Source organism: Adiantum capillus-veneris, chromosome 7, assembly GCF_014529385.1.
Source record: "Adiantum capillus-veneris isolate H3 chromosome 7, ASM1452938v2, whole genome shotgun sequence".
Lineage (NCBI taxonomy): Eukaryota > Viridiplantae > Streptophyta > Polypodiopsida > Polypodiales > Pteridaceae > Adiantum > Adiantum capillus-veneris.
In genome coordinates this window covers 2,942,964-2,963,465 of record NC_140937.1, presented here as the reverse complement: position 1 = coordinate 2,963,465, position 20,502 = coordinate 2,942,964, and the positions used below count along the sequence as shown (strand labels likewise).

At 39.9% G+C, this 20,502-nt stretch overlaps 1 protein-coding gene across 1 annotated transcript; it reads right to left on the bottom strand.

Moving 5' to 3' along the window:
• Positions 1–10,480: 10,480 nt before the first annotated feature.
• Positions 10,481–19,990, bottom strand: LOC147453362 (GDSL esterase/lipase At3g53100-like). The gene is made up of 6 exons (XM_086517117.1): positions 18,890–19,990; positions 13,812–13,966; positions 12,345–12,578; positions 11,581–11,842; positions 11,218–11,453; positions 10,481–10,825 (listed from the first exon to the last, which is right to left on the bottom strand). Exons 1-6 carry the CDS (start codon positions 19,368–19,370, stop codon positions 10,685–10,687), a joined length of 1,509 nt encoding a protein of 502 aa, XP_086373243.1. The 5' UTR covers positions 19,371–19,990; the 3' UTR covers positions 10,481–10,684.
• Positions 19,991–20,502: the final 512 nt, after the last annotated feature.

Below are 20,502 nucleotides of genomic sequence, written 5' to 3'. Positions count from 1 at the left end.
TATTCACCCCTGATCCTCCATCCAACAACACCTCTTCAAATAGCATGCCTTGAAACATTACTGCCACAATAGGTACTACAAAATCCACATCTGCTGGATCAATCTATTGTAGCATTACTTCAGGATACTGGTTTGCCAACACTTGGTCTTGCTGACCCTGAAGCTTCTTCAACAATTTCTCCTTAAAGGCTGGAACTATACATAATAATTGATCCAATGAAAATTGCAAGGGAGAGTTCACAAGTACCTCAAACCAATCTTTGTCTTCCTTTGTTGGCATCAAACTTGGCCTGTCAAGCTTATGCTGCTTCTTGGATACCTCCAACTCTTCATTCTTCTCCTCTGCATACTGAACCTGCTCCTTCTGCACTTTTTCATGAAAATTATCCCTCACATCTTTCTGCTCTCTCCAATTAATTGGTCCCTTAGCTTTTGCTCTTGTGACTGCCAATGCTTCAGCTTCTTGCACCTGACCACATTGGTAACAATCACAATACCATCCTTCTTCATGTTCCTTCTGCTCAATCTGATGTACTATGACTGGATCTGGTTCCTGCTGCTCCTAAATTTCCACCAAAATAACATTAGCCTGAGCTTGTTGATTATGTTGTGGTTGCTGCTACACTCCCTGTTGGTCTGCCTGACCAGGCCTCACAATGAGAATCCCTCTTTCTCCCCTATGTCTAACCCATAATTCACACTTGAGACCAACCCAATGGTCTAGTGATCCACAATAGACATAAGAAATCAATCTGTCTCCTCTTCTCTAATTGTTGTTTTTCTCTCTCCAAGGAGGTCTTGGTGGTCTCTGAAATGGTTGTCTTTCTCTAAATGGAGCTACCTGATTTGCTGCAGGTTCACCTCTACCTCTTCCTGCATTTGGTTGCTCCCTATTCCTGGGGTTAAACCAACACCTAGAGGTGGTATGTCCTTCTTTGTCACATATTTCACAATACAACTTAGCTTGGGTGGCAACACTGAATAACCAATGCTCTTTAATTTACTCACCAATTCCCCTTCCTGAGTTGTTTTATCCTTTTTGGACTTCTTCTTTGTGATTTTCTTCTTCCTCTTTGACTTTTCTTCAACATCACTTGACTCAGTATCATCATCTGAATCAACATCTTCATCAGTTTCATGGGCATCAGTGGAGTCTGAATGATCATCAAAATCATCATCTTCTTTGGACCTGCTCTTCATTTTGGGTTTGCCAACTCTTTTCTGACTGCTGCATCAACCAGTGCAGCAAAACCTGGACCTGTATCTACACTTGCCACAACATTCTTTAAATCTTTCCTCAAACCTGTAAAAAAATATCCTGCCAACAGCTCATCAGTGGGCCTCTCATTGCCCTGAAGTCTCTCAACCAAAACTCTGAACTTTTGAGCAAAATCTTCAACCACCATATCCTTTTGTTTGATCACCCTGAGTTTCTTCAAAATGTCTGTAGGAGTCTTCTCCTTTCTGAATCTCTGTAAAAAGGCTGCTTTCAAAGCATTGTAGGTAGCAAAATGGGCTACACCATATTGGCTAAACCAACTCATGGATTTGCCTTCTAATGTAGTTGCAAATTACTCCATCTTTGTTTGGTCATTATGCAAGGCCTGATAACCACTAGCCTGCCACTTTGTTTCAAATTGGGCAGCATGACAGTCTGCATCTTCTTTCAACTTTCCTCTAAATTTGGTTGCTTTCACAGTAGGGTTTGGATGGGCCATGGGAGGATATCTGGGTGGTCTCCTAGGTCTTTGCCAGGTAGCCCCCTGTAGTGGGTCAAAATGAAGCCTTCTTCTTGTCCCTGCAGGTCTTCCTGTCAAGGCAAGTTCTCCAACAAACTGACTCACATGCCTCCCATATGCTCTCATAGAACCCTCATCCCCTTGGTTCAATAACTCCTGTTCACTTTCACCGAACTCCTCCTCTCCATCAGAAGCAAGATCATAATGAAAAGGATCAATATCAAGGTTTCCTGCTCGCGCCTGTGCCCTAGTATAATAAACTCTGCCTACTCTCCTCTCTTGTTGTGACATACATGATTCTCCACAGATTCACAATAGCAGGATCGCCAAAGTGTTGGGGTTCATCAACACACACAGAACTTAGGTGTTGACAACATGTCACACACACTAAAGACAGAGTTAGACAAAGCCAAAAACATTCAACTCATCAACATTTCACCATTTACCAAATTCCGATACAAAAAACTGAAGAACAAACATGAATCATAGAGAAAGAGACTACACAGTTTGATCCATCTTGGTCCAAGGATAACTTCCATTTCAGCCAAAATTACAAACTCACGTGAACCAGCATGACTTTTAAATAGGAACTTCTGGCAGTTATAACAGTTACATCCGATTGACCAAAATCCAACTTATCAAAACTCCGATTCACTAACATCCGATTGATGAGTGTTGATTGATCAAACATAAGTACAAGTAATGATCTGGTGCAGGGTCAACAGGGACTCCCCTGTTGAAGGAGAGTGGCTATTGATAGGCAAATTTAATATGGTGGAGAAGAGCAAGGATAGAACAAGCTTAGCCAGTCTATTGGCAGGCTCTGAAAAGACTAAATGGCTGGTCTCTGTGAGAAATGGACTATAATGGACTTGTGGGAAGCGGATCCATGGAACAAATTCACATATACAAGCCTACAGTATGCTTGCACAACTTCTCGACTTGACAGGTGCTACTACTCTCATCAAGCTGATTGGATCTCGTCGCTTCTTGAGATGAAGGTGCTGATGACAACAAAGAGCCTCTTAGACCATCTACCTTTACATATGAAACTTAGGAAATCCAAAGGGGAGAGGCAGGCCCCCAAAGGGAGTAAGAAGTTGCTTGTCACTAGAGCACACTTGTTCAAAGACCCTCTGTTTAAAACGCTTACCAAGAAAGCTTTGAGCAAAGCTAGAAAAACCTAAATCTTGGGACCTCTTTGCTCAGAGTATACAAAAATTGATCAAAAGCTTGGGCCCTCATATGAAAAAGGCATGGGAAGAGCAATGGAAACAGCTTGAAGAGGAGGTTGCTCATCTGACCTCCAAAAAAGCTTCTAAGCTGGCCTCCAAAGAAGAACACAAAAGGTGGTTGGAAGCTAAAGCCAACTTGGCTGAGTAGCAGATCGAGTACATCAAGAGGGCAAGGTTGATATCTAGGGAGATCTTTATTCATCTAGAGGTCGATAATCAAGCACATTCTTTTAGCATACAAAATCATTGCCAATGCAGTCTCTCTTAGAATTACCCCACTCCTAGTCATCTCCCCTCATCAACATGTGTTTATCAAAGGAAGGTCAATATATGACAACATCGTGGCAGCAATGGTTGGGATTGAGTACACATCCTTCATGAAGCAAGAGTGCATCTTGGTCCAGGTAGACCTGGACAAGGTGTATGATAGGATTATGTGGTCCTTTATTGAAGATGTCATGAAATCATTGGGCTTTAGGCCTCACCTTTGTCGTCTTATACACATTGGGTGTAGGCAGTCAATCTGAGCTCTTGTTCAGTGATAGAATTGTGGACTAGTTTGAAGCCACAAGATCTATCAAGCAAGGATTTCCCCTAGCCCCTCTTCTCTTTGTCTTTGGATCGCATCCTCTAATAACGATGCTTGAAGTTGTTGTAGTGCAGGGGGGAATTCAAGGTTTAACTTTTCCCGGACAACAACCAGCTCCTGGCCAAGATGTTTGAAGATGACTCCCTCCTCTTTTTGAAAGCCTTCCCTCAGGTGTTCAGGAAGGTGTTAGAGATTGTGCAAACATTTGTTGTGGTTTCGGGGTCAAAGTGTAGTATTGAGAAGTCTAGACTGATCTCCCTGATGGAAAACGACCTGTTTGACCCATTGGTCCGGTCTAGGAAGATTATGTATAAAGGAAGGGTATTTCGGCATCTGGGCGCCCCCTTGTGAGTGGATGTAGCATACAAGCAAAGGTTCCAGTGGGTCCTGGAAAAGATTCAGAGAAAAACGAGAAGGTCGGAGTATGTGTTTCTTCCCTTCTCGAGTCGGTTCAAAGTTATCAACTCATTTTTGCTTCCTTATATTGCCTTCACTAACCCGCTCCTCAAAATAGCCAAATGTAACTGGAAGGTGTCAAAAGATTCCTATAACATTTAATGGCCTAGTAACTTGTGTGTAGCAGAAAATAGTATAGACATAGTGAGCATTTCATTAGAATAGATTCCTAATGAGCATAGCAAGAGTGCTTGGATGAAGAGAGCAACAAAAAGCATAACACTTAGTTAGATAGGCATGAACAATACTTCAAAAGAGAGAGAAATTAAGCTATTGACAACAATTATAGATGGGATGAGAAGCAAAAGAGCCCTTCCCTTTCTTCATGAGTCCTCCTCCTCTTGTTGTAGAGGCTTGTAAAAATTTCATGTATGCTTTGTAGAGAGCTTGTGACCTTCTCCATAATATCCTTCCATCTCCACGTAGCCTTCCTAAGCTTTTAGTATGTGTGGGGAGTTCTTTGACTTACGTAGCTTCTCTTGAATCAACTAGAGGAATTAGATAAAGAAGAAAACAAATAAAAAGGTATATATGCGTGTTTTAGTTCCCATTGGGCTATAGTTGTAGCTCTTCATGACTATCTATTATGCTCATAGAAACTATGCTCAATTATGTGTCTTATCACTCATTTTTATGCTCATGAAATATGATGGGGAGTAGCTCGTATAAGCAAACCTTGAATCTCTACCCCATGCAATTTGTATGCATGTTTATATTCATTCTTTTGTTGTGATTTTATGCTTCAATTGTGATTAAACATAGATGTTAAATCTCACTTAGATAAAGTTCTAAATAGTGATACTTAAATTTAAAAATTAGGTAGAGTAGCTAATCTTTGTTAAACCTTAAATATATCCTTTGTCTAGTTTACTTTTATTGTCTCTAAATTTTGTGATTCCAAACCAGTTTTGTGATACATAAATGAATTTTTGTGGTGCCAATCAACCTATTTCATTCATCAGAGTTGTTACGTTTTCCAAAGGTAAGGATTGCCCCCCCCGCTTTCTTGTATTATCTCTGTAAACCTTGCTATTTCCATGGTGTTGTCGCATATACGGCCATTCCTTAGTCTTTCCATACTTGTTTGAATTAGTAGAATCTAGCAATTTGGGTTGCAATAAGAAGCTCTTGGCTTTTAATAACTTTCCCTCCCAAAAATAGATCGTTCTTATAGAAGCCTATCTTCAATGTCCTTTGCACCCATTTGCATATCTTTCTATTAGGAAATAGGACGTAGCTAAGTAGATATTAGAGTAGTTTACTTAATGGAGAGAGATAATTTGCACACACATGAGCAATGAGAGAGAGAGAGAGAGAGAGAGAGAGAGAGAGAGAGAGAGAGAGAGAGAGCATAGATATACGTGGTTCACCGAATGTGGGCTACGTCCATGGGAAAGCAACCACTCAATGGATTTAGTACTTCAAATTAGAAGTAGGTTACAAAGGGACTATACCCTTAATGGAACTCCCCCTTTGCTTCACTCTCACTACCTCACACACACCTTGTTTCATGAATTTTGCAATGTTTTTTTTTTGTAGAAGAGGTTTCCTTTTATAGGCCAAAAGGGTTGCCCTCTCTCATGAGAGGTAACCGTGTGTAGCCACCTTGTGTAGACAAGTCCAAGTTGAACTCTTCCATGCGCCCATGTGCGGCCGCCCTTGAGAAGCCAAGTCCACCTGGAAATCGGCCATTTGTCCATGTGCATCCATAAACAAGTCTGCTTGCCATCGGCCATTGAACTCGGCCACCGGCCAAAGACTTCCAACCATCAGCCATCGGCCACCGGCCAACCCATCGATCATTTTTGACCACTTTTTCGCCATCGTCTAGCCATAACACCCTAGGAAAAAGGAATATTTCAACGAACAAGTGAATTTTTGGTTTTTTTTGGAGTGATTTTTATTGCGCACGATGGATTATCCTCATAATGGGGGCTTTACAAATGTGTGTTTTTAGACAAAAAGTTACAAGGGGTGAATCAGGCTCCATACTTAACAATCTCCCACTTGGAAACTGATCTCCACACCAAACGTGTGACTGCCTTTTATCCTGGCTTCTTATCCTTGAATGCCGATTGAAGATGAGAAAAAGTTCAACTTCTCCTCGTTAACCACCTTTGCTAACATGTCCACAGGATTCTCACTTGTGTGCACCTTTCCTAGCTTTAGTTGTCCCTCTTCCAAAAGGGTATGTATGAAGTGATATCTCACCTCAATGTGCTTTTTCCTTGAGTGAAAGGCTGAATTCTTTGCAAGATGAATGGCACTTTGACTATCATTGTATATGACACAATTGTCTTGCTTGTATCCAAGCTCCTCCAAGAATCTATGAAGCCACATAATTTATTTTCTTGCCTCCGTCATTGCTACATATTCGGCTGTTGTGGTAGAAAAAGAGACCACTTTCTGTAGCTTTGAAGCCCAACTTATTGCTATGCCTCCAACCGTGAAGACATAGCCAATAGTGCTCCTTTGAGTATCATTGTCACCTGCCATATCTGCATCAGCATACCCTTGCAAAAAAAAATTCAATGTCTTCAAAATACAAAGCATTTGTTGTTGACACTTTTAGGTACCTAAGTATTCACTTCACAACTTTCCAGTTCTCTTTATCTGAATTGTCCATGAATCTACTCACAACTCCCACTGAATGCACAATATTTTGCCTTGTCTAGACCATAGCATACATTAGAACCTACCGCTGCAGCATATGGAACTTTAGACATATAGGCTATCTCCTCTTGTCTTGGACGCATATATATATATAATATAATCTCTATTGTGTGTGAAAATTATCTCTCTTCATTAAGTAACTACTTTAATACCTACTTATTAGCTATGCCCTATTTTCTAGCAGCTGGTATCAGAGCCAATTTGCTCATAGCTAGAGTATCTTAAGGAAAGGATTTCTTGAATTGAGTAGGAGTAACGGTGGAGGAAGGTAAGATCAAGATCAAGAAGTTCAACGGTAAAAACTACCAACACTGAAAGATACAAATTGAAGACTATCTCTACCAGAAGGACCTTTATTTTCCACTAGGCAGATGAAACATGGATTGTCCTTGATTGAAAGACATCAAGAACAATCCGACTAATCTTGGTGTCAACAGTGGCCTTCAACGTTTTAGAGATAAAGACCACGGAGGACTTGATGAAGTCACTTGATAGCCTCTATGAGAAATGATTGGCATTAAATAAGGTATTTTTCATGAACGCTTGTTAATCTAAAATGGGAGAGAGTAGTTCAGCTACAGAAAATCTAAATGACTTTAACACCAACAGAAGTCAACTTCGATCGATGAAGGTCAATTCTGACGACGATGAAGTGCAAGCCCTCCTTATACTATCGTCTCTACTATATAGTTGGGATAGCCTTGTGATGGCTGTAGGTTGCTCTATCTCTGACACAAAGACTCTTAAGTTTGATGATGGTGGTTGTTCTCTTAAGCAATGAGATGCGAAGGATAAGCACAAGTGAATCATCAAGTGCTACTCTGTTAGCAAAAATGAGAGGAAGCTCGAAGGAGAGGTTCAAAAACCAAAAGGGTCTTGATCTCTCAAGGTGGAGAAAGTCATGCACAAAGTCAGTTCTTGAATGCTGGAACTATGGCAAGAAGGGCCACATCAAGAAGGATTGTTTGTCCAAGAAGAAGAAGGAGTCAAAGTTTCAAGACAACAAGCCAACATCGGAGGCCAATGTGGTAGGTAAAGTAGAGCAAAACAATCTAATTCTCTCATTAGGAAATGTGTCTAATTCCTAGTAATAGACTCCGGAACTTCATTTCATGCAACACCACACAAGAAACATTTCCAAGCTTACACCAAAGGTAATTTTTGTATGTATCCTTGGGAGATAATGAAGCTTGTGAAATTGTCGGAAAAGGTGCAGTTTGTTTCAAAATTGCAAATGTAAATGAGTGGAAGCTTGAAGATGTTAAGCACGTACCTTCTCTTTGTAAAAATTTGATCTCTAAAGGACAATTGGATGATGAAGGTCACAACATTGCATTTGGAAACAAACGGTGGAAGATCTCAAAGGGATCTCTGGTGGTTGCCAAAAGAGAAAAAAATTGGTACACTTTACTTGTGTACTATCAACATGCAATCTTCAACTTGTGCAACAGCTATAGAAGTCAAGAGTGTGGTGTGGCACTACCGGTTTGGGCATATGAGTGCCAGAGGAATGCAAATCCTTCAATTGAAGAAGCTTCTACCAGGTTTGAAATAAGTGGACTTAGAGTTCTGTGAAGATTGTGGTTACGGTGAACAAAAGAGGATAAAATTTCAAAAATTAGGAAATGAAAGAAAAAATAAAGAACCTATATTGGTTCATTCGGATGTTTGGAGTCATGCAAGTATACCATCGGTTGGTTGCTCATTGTACAATGTAACATTCATAGATGATGCAACTAGGAAAACATGAGTTTATGGAACGAAGAATAAATCCGAAGTTTTTTCCATATTTCAAAGGTGGAAAGCCTTTTGGAGAATGAAGCAGGTACTAAACTTAAATGCCTCAGATCTGACAATGGAGGCAAATATTGCAATCAAGCTTTTGAAATCTTTTGTGCTAGCAATGACATTTCGAGGCAAAGGACAACCCAAAGGACACCTCAACAAAATGGCATTTTGGAAAGAATGAAAAGGACAATCATAGAGAAAGCACGAAGAATGCGGCTACATGCAAGACTGCCACTTGAGCTTTGGGCGGAAGCAGTAAGTACGTATGTGCACTTTATCAATCGGGCACCCGCAACGACATTGGATGGGGGAGTTCTAGAGTAGGCATGGATAGGTAAACCAGTGAATTATATATTTTTCAAAGTGTTTGGGTGCGAGGCTTTTATGCACATAAATAGAAGCCTAAGGTAAAAGCTAGATGCAAAGTCCAACCATACGTGTTTCTTCATTGGCTATGGAGAAGAGGATTTTGAATATCGCCTATGGAATCCCAAAGATGGTAAGATCTTTAGGAGTAGGGATGTAATTTTCAAGAACAAAATATGTACAAAGATTACCTAAAAAGAAAACAAGAAAAAGGTACAGGTGATGAGTACATGGAGCATGAGGATGGTGAAGACTCAAGGAGTGCAAGCGGTGACAACGTGCAACAATGTCAACCAAATGAGGAGCCTCAGCATATGTCCCAAAGATCTTGAAGAGAAAGTAGAACTCCAGAAAGGTCCGCTCCTTCCTTCAAACATCTCTTGATATTAGATTCTAGAGAGTCGGAATCATACTAAGAAGCTATGCAACACGAATCCAAATATGAAAAGATGCAAAGCATGCAAGTGGAGATGGACTCATTACATCACAACCAAACAGGGGAGTTGGTTGATTTGCCTAACGGTAAGCAGGCACTGCAAAACAATGGGTGTACAAGCTGAAAGAAGAAGAAGGTGGGAAGAAAAGGTACAAGTCCACGATTGTAGTAAAAGGGTTTTCTCAAAAGAAAGGTATTGACTTCAATGAAATATTTTCTTTTGTTGTATAAATGAACTCAATTAGGCTTGTTTCAAGCCTTGTGGTTGATTTGGAGATTCATGGAGCTAATTTGAGATAACTTAAATTAGCTCCATCAATCTCCAAATAAGAGAGTACACACACACACACACACACACACACACACACACACACACACACACACACACACACAACCACACACACAAAGTTGGAGTGCTATGAGATAGAAGACCAAAATGGTTTGTGTAGAGAGAGATTGAGAGAGTATAAAAGATAAAATCTCAAGAACCAGAGAGAAGCATTGTGATGTTTCTTAGACTTAGTTACACATGCCATTAGTAAAACCTTAGTAATAGTATCCCTTTTTTGTTTTTTGGCCAAACTCACAATTGTGAGTGGGTGTATGTATTAGAATCCGGACAAAATGTACAAAGCATCTCCAGCTTGAAGCGAGCCTTGAGGTATCTATCAACCATTCCAAATTACAAAGGTAGCCCTAGGCTAGCCAACATTCAATATCAACTTTATAGCCAAATGTCTAAACTAAAGCGGCTATGTGGCGTTTGTGCAAAATGTAGTAGTTAGTAACTATCCTTTTAATAAAGTGCTTGCTAAGTGTTCATGTTTCAATTAGCTCATTAGATGTATTTGGTTTAGTTTGATAATTGTGTTCTTTATTGGTGTTGCCTACTTCATGTAGCCCCTATACATGATGGCCACTAGATTATGTCACTCTGATATGTTATACATCCAAGCCCCAACAATAAGCAACCACATTGATTTTTTGCATGTGTGTAACAAGGTGGAGATGATAAATTTATTGGAAACAAAAGAAGGCTAGGGCTCTCATTTTATTATTGAAAAGAATGTACTTAGTGTGAGCAAGATATGATGGCAACAATTCAAAATACGAAGTATCACCTTTTCCACGATCGAAAAGATAGAAGTACCACATTTTACATATGATGAAGACAAGTAGTCTTCATTTGAAAGTCGCAAATTTCATCCTTTTGTTTTGGCTTTAATTTCAAAAACATGTAGTTAGGAGTAGGTGGTAAATTTCCATGTAATAAGAAGAGAAAGGAAAACCTGCCCACATACAAATATAATAGCACATATTCTATGATGAGTATTGATTCTAAAAGGAAGGAATGATTGCTACGAGTTGAAGTTGAAGCCTTGGCTAGCCAACCCAACTTCTTCTAAAATCCCAATTCAACAATTTTTGGAAAGAATTGCTTAATTAAGTGAATAATGTACAGAAGGCCTCCAAGGAGAAATACTCTACACCTCCATTGTTCCATGTGTATAATTATTGCAACATTTTCCTCCTTGTGATGTACCTATAAAAAATAGAATCACTCTAAGTCAATGGCTGTTACTTTGATAAGCATTCCAAAGAAAGGAAAAAAAATTATACACTCTCTTGTTTTCCTTGTTTGTTCATGATTTTTATTGTAATTTGTTTTTGCTAGCTATGACTCAATCGCAACAGCAAAATTTTGTAGCTTATAGTAGCAAAGACATATTTATGACTCATTTAAGTAGACATTATTATAGACATAATCACAACTTGATTACAATTATGAATGAATAATTAGTTTATAGTAGGATGTTTTTAGTAATAGAAAGAATTGTGGTAATACTAGATACGATTATAGTGACAAGCACAACTATGGTAAGTTGAGTATGTGCTAATTATGGGCCAATCACAAAAGTAAAATTTGTAGCTTACATTTGTAGTAGGATTCTTATAGTAATAAACATAAGGATGATCCAGGTTGAAAACTTTCCAAACTTGCTCCAGCAACTTTGTTGCAAGGATTTCATTTGTGTGATCAGTTGGATGAAAGCTATCCCAAAATGCATATTGCCTTGCATCTTTGCAAGTGCCCAAGCTTAACTTATTACAAAAAATCCCCACCTCAAGCTTACCACTTCCACAACAGGCCTTATGAGCTTGCTTTATTCCTGATTAAGATGGAAATTACAACCATGAATGAGAAGCCCATTCAAAACTAAGGCAGACAACTAAACTAATCTTACTTAGAGATCTATATTCAAAACTCAAATGGTAGAGATGGGTGTAAAGTCTCACCATATTTAGGTGGATTGTTCACAATATCCAAAAGCGCACTATTGCTATCCATGTATGCGACATGGAGCTCACTTAGATTTTCTTGCAAAAGAGGGAATACATTCCTTTGTAGCTCCTGATTAAATCTCATTGTGTAGTTATTAAGATGCTCAACACATCCATGACCATTTCCTTTTCTGTAAATTGTCCTTATTGCAGGCAAGCACCCAATGGGTGGCAAGGAAACCACACCCACTCTTCTAGCTCCTAGCCCATGAATGTCCTGTCATCATACACTAAATGTTAGAATACCTTTGAAAATTTCTTTTCAATTGAAAGCACTAATGTTTTCTGCTCTATTTTTAGGACAAAAAAAAACAAGGTACTTGTTGGTAACCGATTTCTCCACTCTTAGGTTTTGTGGTTGAAATCACAAAATTTCTTAGAAGAGATACTAGTTTCGTGCACAATCTAGTCCTCATGTATGCAGAAGTTTTGTTGTGACTAGGGACAAGCCTAGCCATGTTACAATTTTTTTTGCATGTATAGAGCCATCCATTGGATCAACTTCCTCAATTGCAAGCAATCTTTAAGCTCACCAAGCATGCTTTAAGTTGGAAGTGGGTTAACATTGACATAGTGTGTTTCGGATTTTGCACATAGTATATTGACTAACTACTAGTTAAGTGCACTTTACAAACTTAGAGATTGAGCATAATCACAAAACATGAGTCGACATGAAAAAAACCTGAGGAGAAGGGTTATGTGGTGATAATTTCGTCCACCTTGATGAGTTGAGCGCAAAGGCCGAGAATGAGGGTTTGGAATTGAGCAAGGCTATATTTGGATCTCAAGTATGGGTTAACGAAGTAATTATTTACATAGTCATTGGTGCCCGTGCTTATGATGAAGATGGCATTTTCCAATATCTCCATAACATCTTCTTCTCCTATTTCTTCAACTAGTCTTTGCCTGTATTCTTTAAAATGGTCAACTTGCTTCCTTAACGATAATGCATTCTGCAAAAATACAGTTTCTTCAATTGTAAACGTACTACTAGAGAAAACATGAAAACTAATGTCTAGTATGCATGTAGAGACTTTGCTTGTCAATATGTATGTAGAGCTATGTCTAGAACATCGAGGCTAGCATGGATAGTCATTCATCAACACTATTTCTGTACCAAGTTTATACTACATATATAGTTTTTACAAGTATATGGCTACCATACAAAGAGACGTAACACACAGATATAGTCTATCTCTTGTTATACCTTTGTGTACGTACCTTGTTGTTCTTAGCATAAAGTTGCATGTGTGCACTTATTGAGCTACTTGATTCTTGTAGTTGAATATACTTAATGATACTTAGACAATTACATAAACTTTGTGTTACATTACACAACAATTACATAATACTATTGCAAAGTTGGAATTAGACTTGTTAGGGTGCCATATGATTGATACAATGGAAAGGCTTTGAGATTTTATTTTCAAGTGCAATTGAGATGCAAGGAAAAAATCAGTGCTAAAAGAAAACCTAGGTGTAGTGTATTACCACCAAATTTGAAAGTTGAAATGTACCTCTAAAATTTCAATTAGAAGGTAATAAAACCTACAAAATGTGGAGAAATCTTGTATAAATTCCTTCAATGTGTTCAATTTCTTCTCATATTTTTTTATATTTAAGTGTTTCAAGTTTCTCATAACGAATTTGAGCACTTGGGCCCAATACACTTTTGTTTGCAAATTTCTTAGTTGCACTTTAGAGTGCTATAGGATAGTATTCAATGTTCTAGAAAAAATTGGCATCCACAGTCTAATTGTTACAAATTTTTTGAAGTAAAAACGTCAGCCCTCAATCTATGTAAACCTCTTGTAAAACTTTTAGAATGTTTCTTCATTTAATGGACAAAATATTTCCTTTACTTACCAACCTAGCGTTAAGGAAATTGTGGACGAAACACATCTTGAATGGGAATTGTGTAAGTGGCTTTGAAAAGACAAAGGTCTACACCCTTTTGGATCTTTTGGCTCTTCAACGCACATAGTGCCTGAGGCTTATTGTTCAATATTCATTTCCGAAATAATTTAACTCTACCATTCACAATTGTGAGTATGGAAAAAAAAAATACATTTTCTTTTTGCACTTTTGAAAAACTGGATGCAAAAATGATCTACATAAGATTTAATTACCAAGTTCTACATGCCTTTATTCAATAAAAATGTGGTTGGGTACCAGTGTGAACTTACAAAATGTGTAGCAGTGCTATCAAGGAAGCCAGAGGAGGCCGAGCCAAAGCTTACTTCCAAGTGAAGAGGCATGTTGGGGCAACCAAGCCTTGTTCTAATGTCACTTTTAGTATCTAGATAGGCTACCATCCTTGGCTGAAGGCCTAGCTTTTCAGCTGCAAACAAACAACAAATGATCATTCATTATGCTCCCTCGTTTTGAGATGAAGTTCTACAGCCTCGACAGTTATAAAAGGAACAAGTATTGATTTAAATTCCAGGTAAAGATCAAGGCAAAATAACCTTGTCAATCTAGGTGGTGGCAGTGGTGAATTTTTTTTTTTTTTTTTTTTTTTTGGGGGGGGGGGGGGGGGGGGGGGGGGGGGGGGGGGTTTCTCAGAGACAGCATTGAAAACAACACTCCACAAGGTGGTACCATATGCATAGATCTAAGATGGCTTGAAAAGGACTCAATTCAAGTAGAGTTTTGCAAGTACACACCAAAAGGGGTAAAGGGTACTATCTTAGGCCCAACTACCATTGCACATCCTTTTCCCTACTTATCAGTGTTCGGGAAAAATCATGTTTTCAAACATACAAACTTCCTTCCCTTGATTTTGTTTGGAGGAAATCTCAAAAAATTAGGTTATTTTTTTGGGTTTTTACACTACTTTTGTCTATTTTGGGGCGGAATTTCTCCTTTTCCCCTTGCCCTCAACCGGCATTTTTGAAATTGAAAACGGCATGATATTAAGTTGAGATGCATTTTTCCCGAACACTGCTACTTATGCATACATATGATGCGATACTTTCTCTATCTTGGAAAGCACTCAATTCAAGTAGAGTTTGGCAAGTACACCCCAAACGGAATAAATGGTACTATCTTAGGCCCAACTATCGCATATCCCTTTCTCTACTTATGCATACATATGATAGGATTACACTCTAGCACACAAAATGGCAGACGCGAACAATCATAAAAATAAAAAAAAGAAGCAACAAACATAAACAAGCATAAGAAATATTAAAAATTTAAGATAGCATGTTGATGAATGGGAGTTCAGCTTATGTGACCGTGATAGGATTTGATGCTCATCTCCCATTTCTAAGGCTTTTTTTGTTGTGCAGAGGTCAAAAGTATTATGAGTCTATCGCTAGAGAGACTTGGTAAAACATTTCTCTTCTATAGGAAAGGGAGTAAAATAGGATATCTGGCAATGGAGGGGAGTACATTAAGATGCCCACCTATATGTGGTAAGCACAAGGTATACCTGGGATGATTGGCTTATGAAAAATCTCGCCATCCGACCAACGTAATAGTTAGCTACAAGTACTTGTAACTAAGCTCGGTGGTAACCCTTTGTCCCTCAAGGCTCGGCCTGAGCTTGAGGCTGATTTGTATTTCTTTTGATGACTTTATAATACAATCACTCACAATTGTGAGTTTTGCAAAAACAAAAGAAAAAAGATGAGAAAGAGAGGAAAAGTAGCATGTGAAGATAACAAGATGAGAAATGGCCGCATGCAATCGGCTATTAGATTATAGCACATCAAAGATAGATAAAAAGAGACATGATGCAGTTTCGAAGATGAAACATTCTCTTTCCCAACTAAACTCCCTTTGATCAGTCTTTGTTTATATTATTAAACCATGGGAGAGCATACCATTGATCTACGACGAAAGCTGCTAGCTAAGGAAAGAATATGATATCATGGTGATGAATTGTATAGTCCTCTTTATGGAATTGTTGTTGACTCAAGGTGCATGGTGCATGTAGTGTTAGTGTTTGAGGCTCATTGTACATTCTTTTCTAAGTTAATATATCATCTCCACTTACAATTGTGAGTATGGAAAAAAAAAACATAGTGTAAATATCTATCTATATCTATACTATATATAATGGGGGGAGGTATTATGCCCCCCTCGAGGGACATGTGGCGCTTGCTCCTTAGTTTGAAAAGTGTTGCCTACAACCCGATGATCGCGCAGGCGGACAATGAGAGAGAGAGAGAGAGAGAGAGAGAGAGAGAGAGTTTATTATTGTCCTCAAAGGTCAAATATGACCTTTGGGACCAAAGTTACATCTCATGGTAGGTAGAGAGAGAGAGAGAGAGAGAGAGAGAGAGAGAGAGGCTTCTAAGTTCCCTCAGCGGCTCAGACAGTCAGCCGATTCTGTGTGAATTTTGCACGCTCCAGTTTGCATCCATGCCATGTGAGAGGGCGAAGATGCGGTGGCCAGTGGATTGCAACTTGCAAGTGAAGCACTATCAGTGCTGATTCCTAGACTAATTAACAATCTCATGTGCTCTCAAGGCCCCATTGGATTGCAGTGTTGTCCCCATTGCTCAAGAATCCCAACTTCATTCCCAAGTCCCCAAAATCCCAGTCGCAGAAACAAATTACAATAGTGTAGGTGAGCTGGGCTCTCGCGTCATGCATGACTCATCACCTTTTGCGCTGTCACAACATCGCCTCCTCAATGAGCCAAGATTCAAGTGGCAGGTCTGCAGTCATATGCATGGCAGCCTAGAGGAGGAAAGCTGTGGGCTGTTTTTTGTGGATCTGACTGATGAAGTTCAAACTTGGCTTGAAGGTTAATGGGTGAGGGCCTTCAATTTGAAGGCCACCTCCTTTATTTCAGGCGAGCACAATCAAGTCGCTCCTCCAAGCAGGCAGGCAGAGAGAGAGAGAGAGAGAGAGAGAGAGAGAGAGAGAGAGAGCTCCTGTGTTGCAAGTTGAACGAGAGAGAAAGAACACTTGCGAACTCTATTTGTTTGTGTCGGCCCTGCATGTGCATGGATCACCTCCACTGTGTATAGACCTTCACCACCTCCTCTCATGTGTTGTTGGGGGCGGGGGCGGGGCGGAAGCTCTTGTGCTACATGCTGAATGAGAGAGAGACAGAACACTTGAGGCTCCTCGATTTTGCAATCTTCACGGTTCCATGCCCTCAACGTTGGGTGCCCTCTCTTTGCTAGAAACCTCCCTTATTTTTGGCTTCTTCTTGCAGCCCACTCTGTCAACAACAACTCTTCTTGCAGCCCACTCTGACCCCCTTTTCCTCCACGACAGACTCCAATGGTGAAGAAGGAGTGAAGAATGGATAGGTAGAGAGCTTGACCTTCAAGGAGAATAGACCATCAATTCAATTCTAAAAACGCTTCAATGTTTGTTTGTTTGTTTTTTTGCAAAAATCAAAATGGTGAGTGGATTATATTAACACAACTAGAAAAATTACAATTTTCTAACATGCTCGTGACGAGCCATGACAACTATAATGGGACATAACTACATCGGTTGATATATAGGGGAGCCACCACAAGGCAAGGGAGGAGTCCGCTTTTTTACCCTAGCATGTTAGTCAAAGCAGTGCTCAAGGTCTTGTTCCATTCATCAGATCTTGTTTGCTTCCCAATGGCATTAAAAATTCTCTTCTTCTTCTTCTTCTTATGAAAAGCTACAACTTTTTTTTATCTTTGGAGATATTTAATCTCACAACCAAGGGTATTTTAGGCATTTTGGAAAATTTAAAGGGCAATTTGGGAATTTATGGAATTTTTTAAATCTGAGCTGAAGCTTGCTTATCGGAGCAGCGCATGGTAGACGGCAAGGATTGAGCATCTCTCTTTGTCTACCTTGTAAACAAGATGCATGACAAAATGTGGCAAACTTTACATAAAAAATTGAATACTTTTTAGTGGCAGCAAAAAAGTCTTTGACACGTGAGACCGCTCCGGTTCAGTGCTTTAGTTTGTAATCACCTTGTACTTAATTTTTTGGGAAGATGTCCTCCCGTGTGTGCCCTTTCTAAAGGGCATCCTTTCCTCTCTGAGAGAGCTCTTCCATAGACCCATTAAACTAACCTAGCATGGAAGGGCCCTTTAAAATATTTAATGTGTGCCTATATGCCCTTTAAATGCAAGTAACAAGTCTACCGCACAACAAAATTTAGACTTCATACCCCCTTTTTGACTTGTTGATTAACTCCTGCACCAAGTTGTAAAAGCGTTTCTCTTTTGCAGGGGATGGTTGAAGGACCCCTACATTTGAATGGGCCTTCATGTTTGAGCACGCCTATGAGGCTCCAACTCTTTTGGTTTAGGGTCCCTCGATAGCACCTTTAAAGGATCTATGCAGGAGCCCTCTAGCTTCAAGGGTAGAGGAGCCACTAGGGGGACGGGTAACTTGGGGAGCTTGAATCTCTCTCCTCCAAGCTTGAATCTCTCTCTACCGTATCTCATTTTAATCGCCTTTTCACAAGCTTTCAGGAGAAATAATTTGGGATTGGTCGGGTATGAGAACTGGTAGTCGCGCCGCGATTTTCGGAATCCAGTGTATCAAAAATTGGCATGAATAAGAACACCAACCAAGGCCAAAAGAGGTAAAATGCACCCACGGAGGGGTGAGCCCATGCATTGGCCAATGGAATGGCGTTATTTCAAATCAGCTAGCCGTTTGGGCTTCTCTTTTTCGTGCCTTTTTTGATCATCAAGCGTAATATAAAAGGGCCTTATTTGTCTTGTTTCTAGGGGTCCGTACCACAACCGGCGCCTCTACCCTAAGTAAATGGAAATTTTGAAAATGCCTTATGCACATCTCCTGCCCAAAGGCTATTTCTGTAAAACTGAAATGGGAAAGACTTTTTTTACTTCATCTTTTCCTTCCCTTGAAACAAAGGGATCTTGCTAGATTCCCAATATAAATATGTTTTGCAAATTCGTTAATATTTACCTTGAACAAGAGGTTTTCCATCTATGGGCTTCTTACCTTGCACCTTGCGCAATTCACAAACTTGTAAGGCCCATGCACAAATGCAAAGTTGATCATTGGTGGGTATTTTACCCGATGTTTTGGGTATTTTGCTAGTTTGATTGGGTAACAAAATGTTGGTCTGCCCAACTTGAAGGGCTTGCAAGAGAAGGGCAAGCTGGGTGCCCATAAAAATCAACCTTGCCCATGCATCTCTTCAAGACCTCCCTTTTTTCCCCCCCTTATCAGCATGTTTAGTTCTGCTTTAGAAAGAAGAAATATTTTGTGATACATGCAATTTATAGAAAGAAAGAAGATCAACCTGAGGTGAAAGGAAGAAATGGCATACCCACATAGTCGATGACAAGCTTGCCGTTACAAAACCGCCCTGAGGGCCTTTTGTCAGGAAGGTCTCGACCATACGGTGAAAAGTCGCTTCGGGAGATGGTAGTGAGATGATTGTTATTACCTGCATCCACAGTTGAGTCCCCAAAAGCGAATAATGCTGGCACTATTGGAGCAACATAGTGCCTCTGCATGTGATGGCCTGCAGGAGGAGGCTGCTGGTTGGAATGACCATCATCATCCAAAGTAGTGGAGACGTCATTGGTATGGTTATTTATAATGTCGCCGTTATAAGAGGCTGCACGGCCACTCGTGTCATGGTTATTCACCTTAATGTCAGTCCGAGTAGAAGTATGGTTATTGACATTATAATGGTGGTAGATATAATTAGTGGCAATGGGCCTGCATGTGGAGATGGAACTCAGCAGCTGTAAGCTGACGAGTACGATGCCAAAAGCTAAGCCCAACATGGAAGTTGTGTCCATATATGTAATAATTTTCTACTGCCCCAGCTTAATTATCAAGATGTCAATGACGACGAGCAGCTGACAACCCTACATTTAATGCATCTCTGACTCTGCCAAACCTCATCACGAGGACCCAAATCAGAAATAATTATAATGCAAGTCCTCACGCAAATTAATTGGGGGCCGCCTACTAATTGAAGGTGAAGGCGGCGTCACCCAAATATGCAAACAAGCCGCCAAGGTGGCTAGCAGCCAAATCAGCTGCGACTCGCATTTGAAGCAGCCCAGCCGCTGCGGATTATCTAAAGGCGAGCTAGAAGAAGAAGAAGAAGGTGAAGGAGAAGGAGGACCTGCTAATTCCTGTTTATAGCAGTAATAGACGTATAAGTTGGAGCGATTCAGCAGACCACGAAAAGAGAGGAAACTCTCTGTGTGTGTGTTGGGCATGCAGATGATTAAGGGATAAAACATGTCGCTTTTGCTTGCATGCACACTCAATATTACGCTGCACTACTCCGGCCAGCAGACTTCCGTGAAAGAATGTCAAAATCTTTCTGCATGAAACAATTGGATATTCACGCTTACTGTGAACGAGAGCGAGCGAGCTTCATGTACCTTGGAGTCACATGAAAAGAACCTTGTCAACCTCAAGGGGCGATGGAGTGTTGGGAGAGTTTGATTGTTCTTCTACAAAAGATTTCTTATTTTTTTGGGTTAGGAGGTTTTGTCACCATTAACTTAATGCTAAGGAGGTTTTGTCACCATATATTTAATAGCATTACTGTATGTCCCTTTCCTTCCTCCACAATTCTTTTGCATACATTTCTTGGTTGGTATGCCTACAATTCCACGTGTATGTGCCCGTAGGCTATACCACTAAGCCACTCACAAACCTTCACCACGCCAATTAATGTCACAATAAACATTGAACCAAACACCATTCCAATCAAGTAAATACACACAAGTGACTCCATCATCCATGAAGTGTTAGGATTTGAAGGGCTCCCTATTCTTTCAAAAGACAAACACCGAAAAATAGTATCTATATCTATACTATTATAATTTTGGGGGGGGGGGGCGGGGGATTTCGGTCCCTCCTCCTTGCCAAGTGTTGAGTCCTCTTTCAACCGGGCAACCTTAGGCCAGTGTA

Coding starts and splice junctions, on each gene's coding strand:
- LOC147453362 (XM_086517117.1), bottom strand. CDS start 19,370: ATGGACACAACTTCCATGTTGGGCTTAGCTTTTGGCATCGTACTCGTC. Junction 12,579..13,811: donor ATAGCACTGCTACACATTTT/GTAAGTTCACAC, acceptor GTATTTTTGCAG/AATGCATTATCGTTAAGGAA. Junction 11,843..12,344: donor TTTGCGCTCAACTCATCAAG/GTGGACGAAATT, acceptor GTATGATGACAG/GACATTCATGGGCTAGGAGC.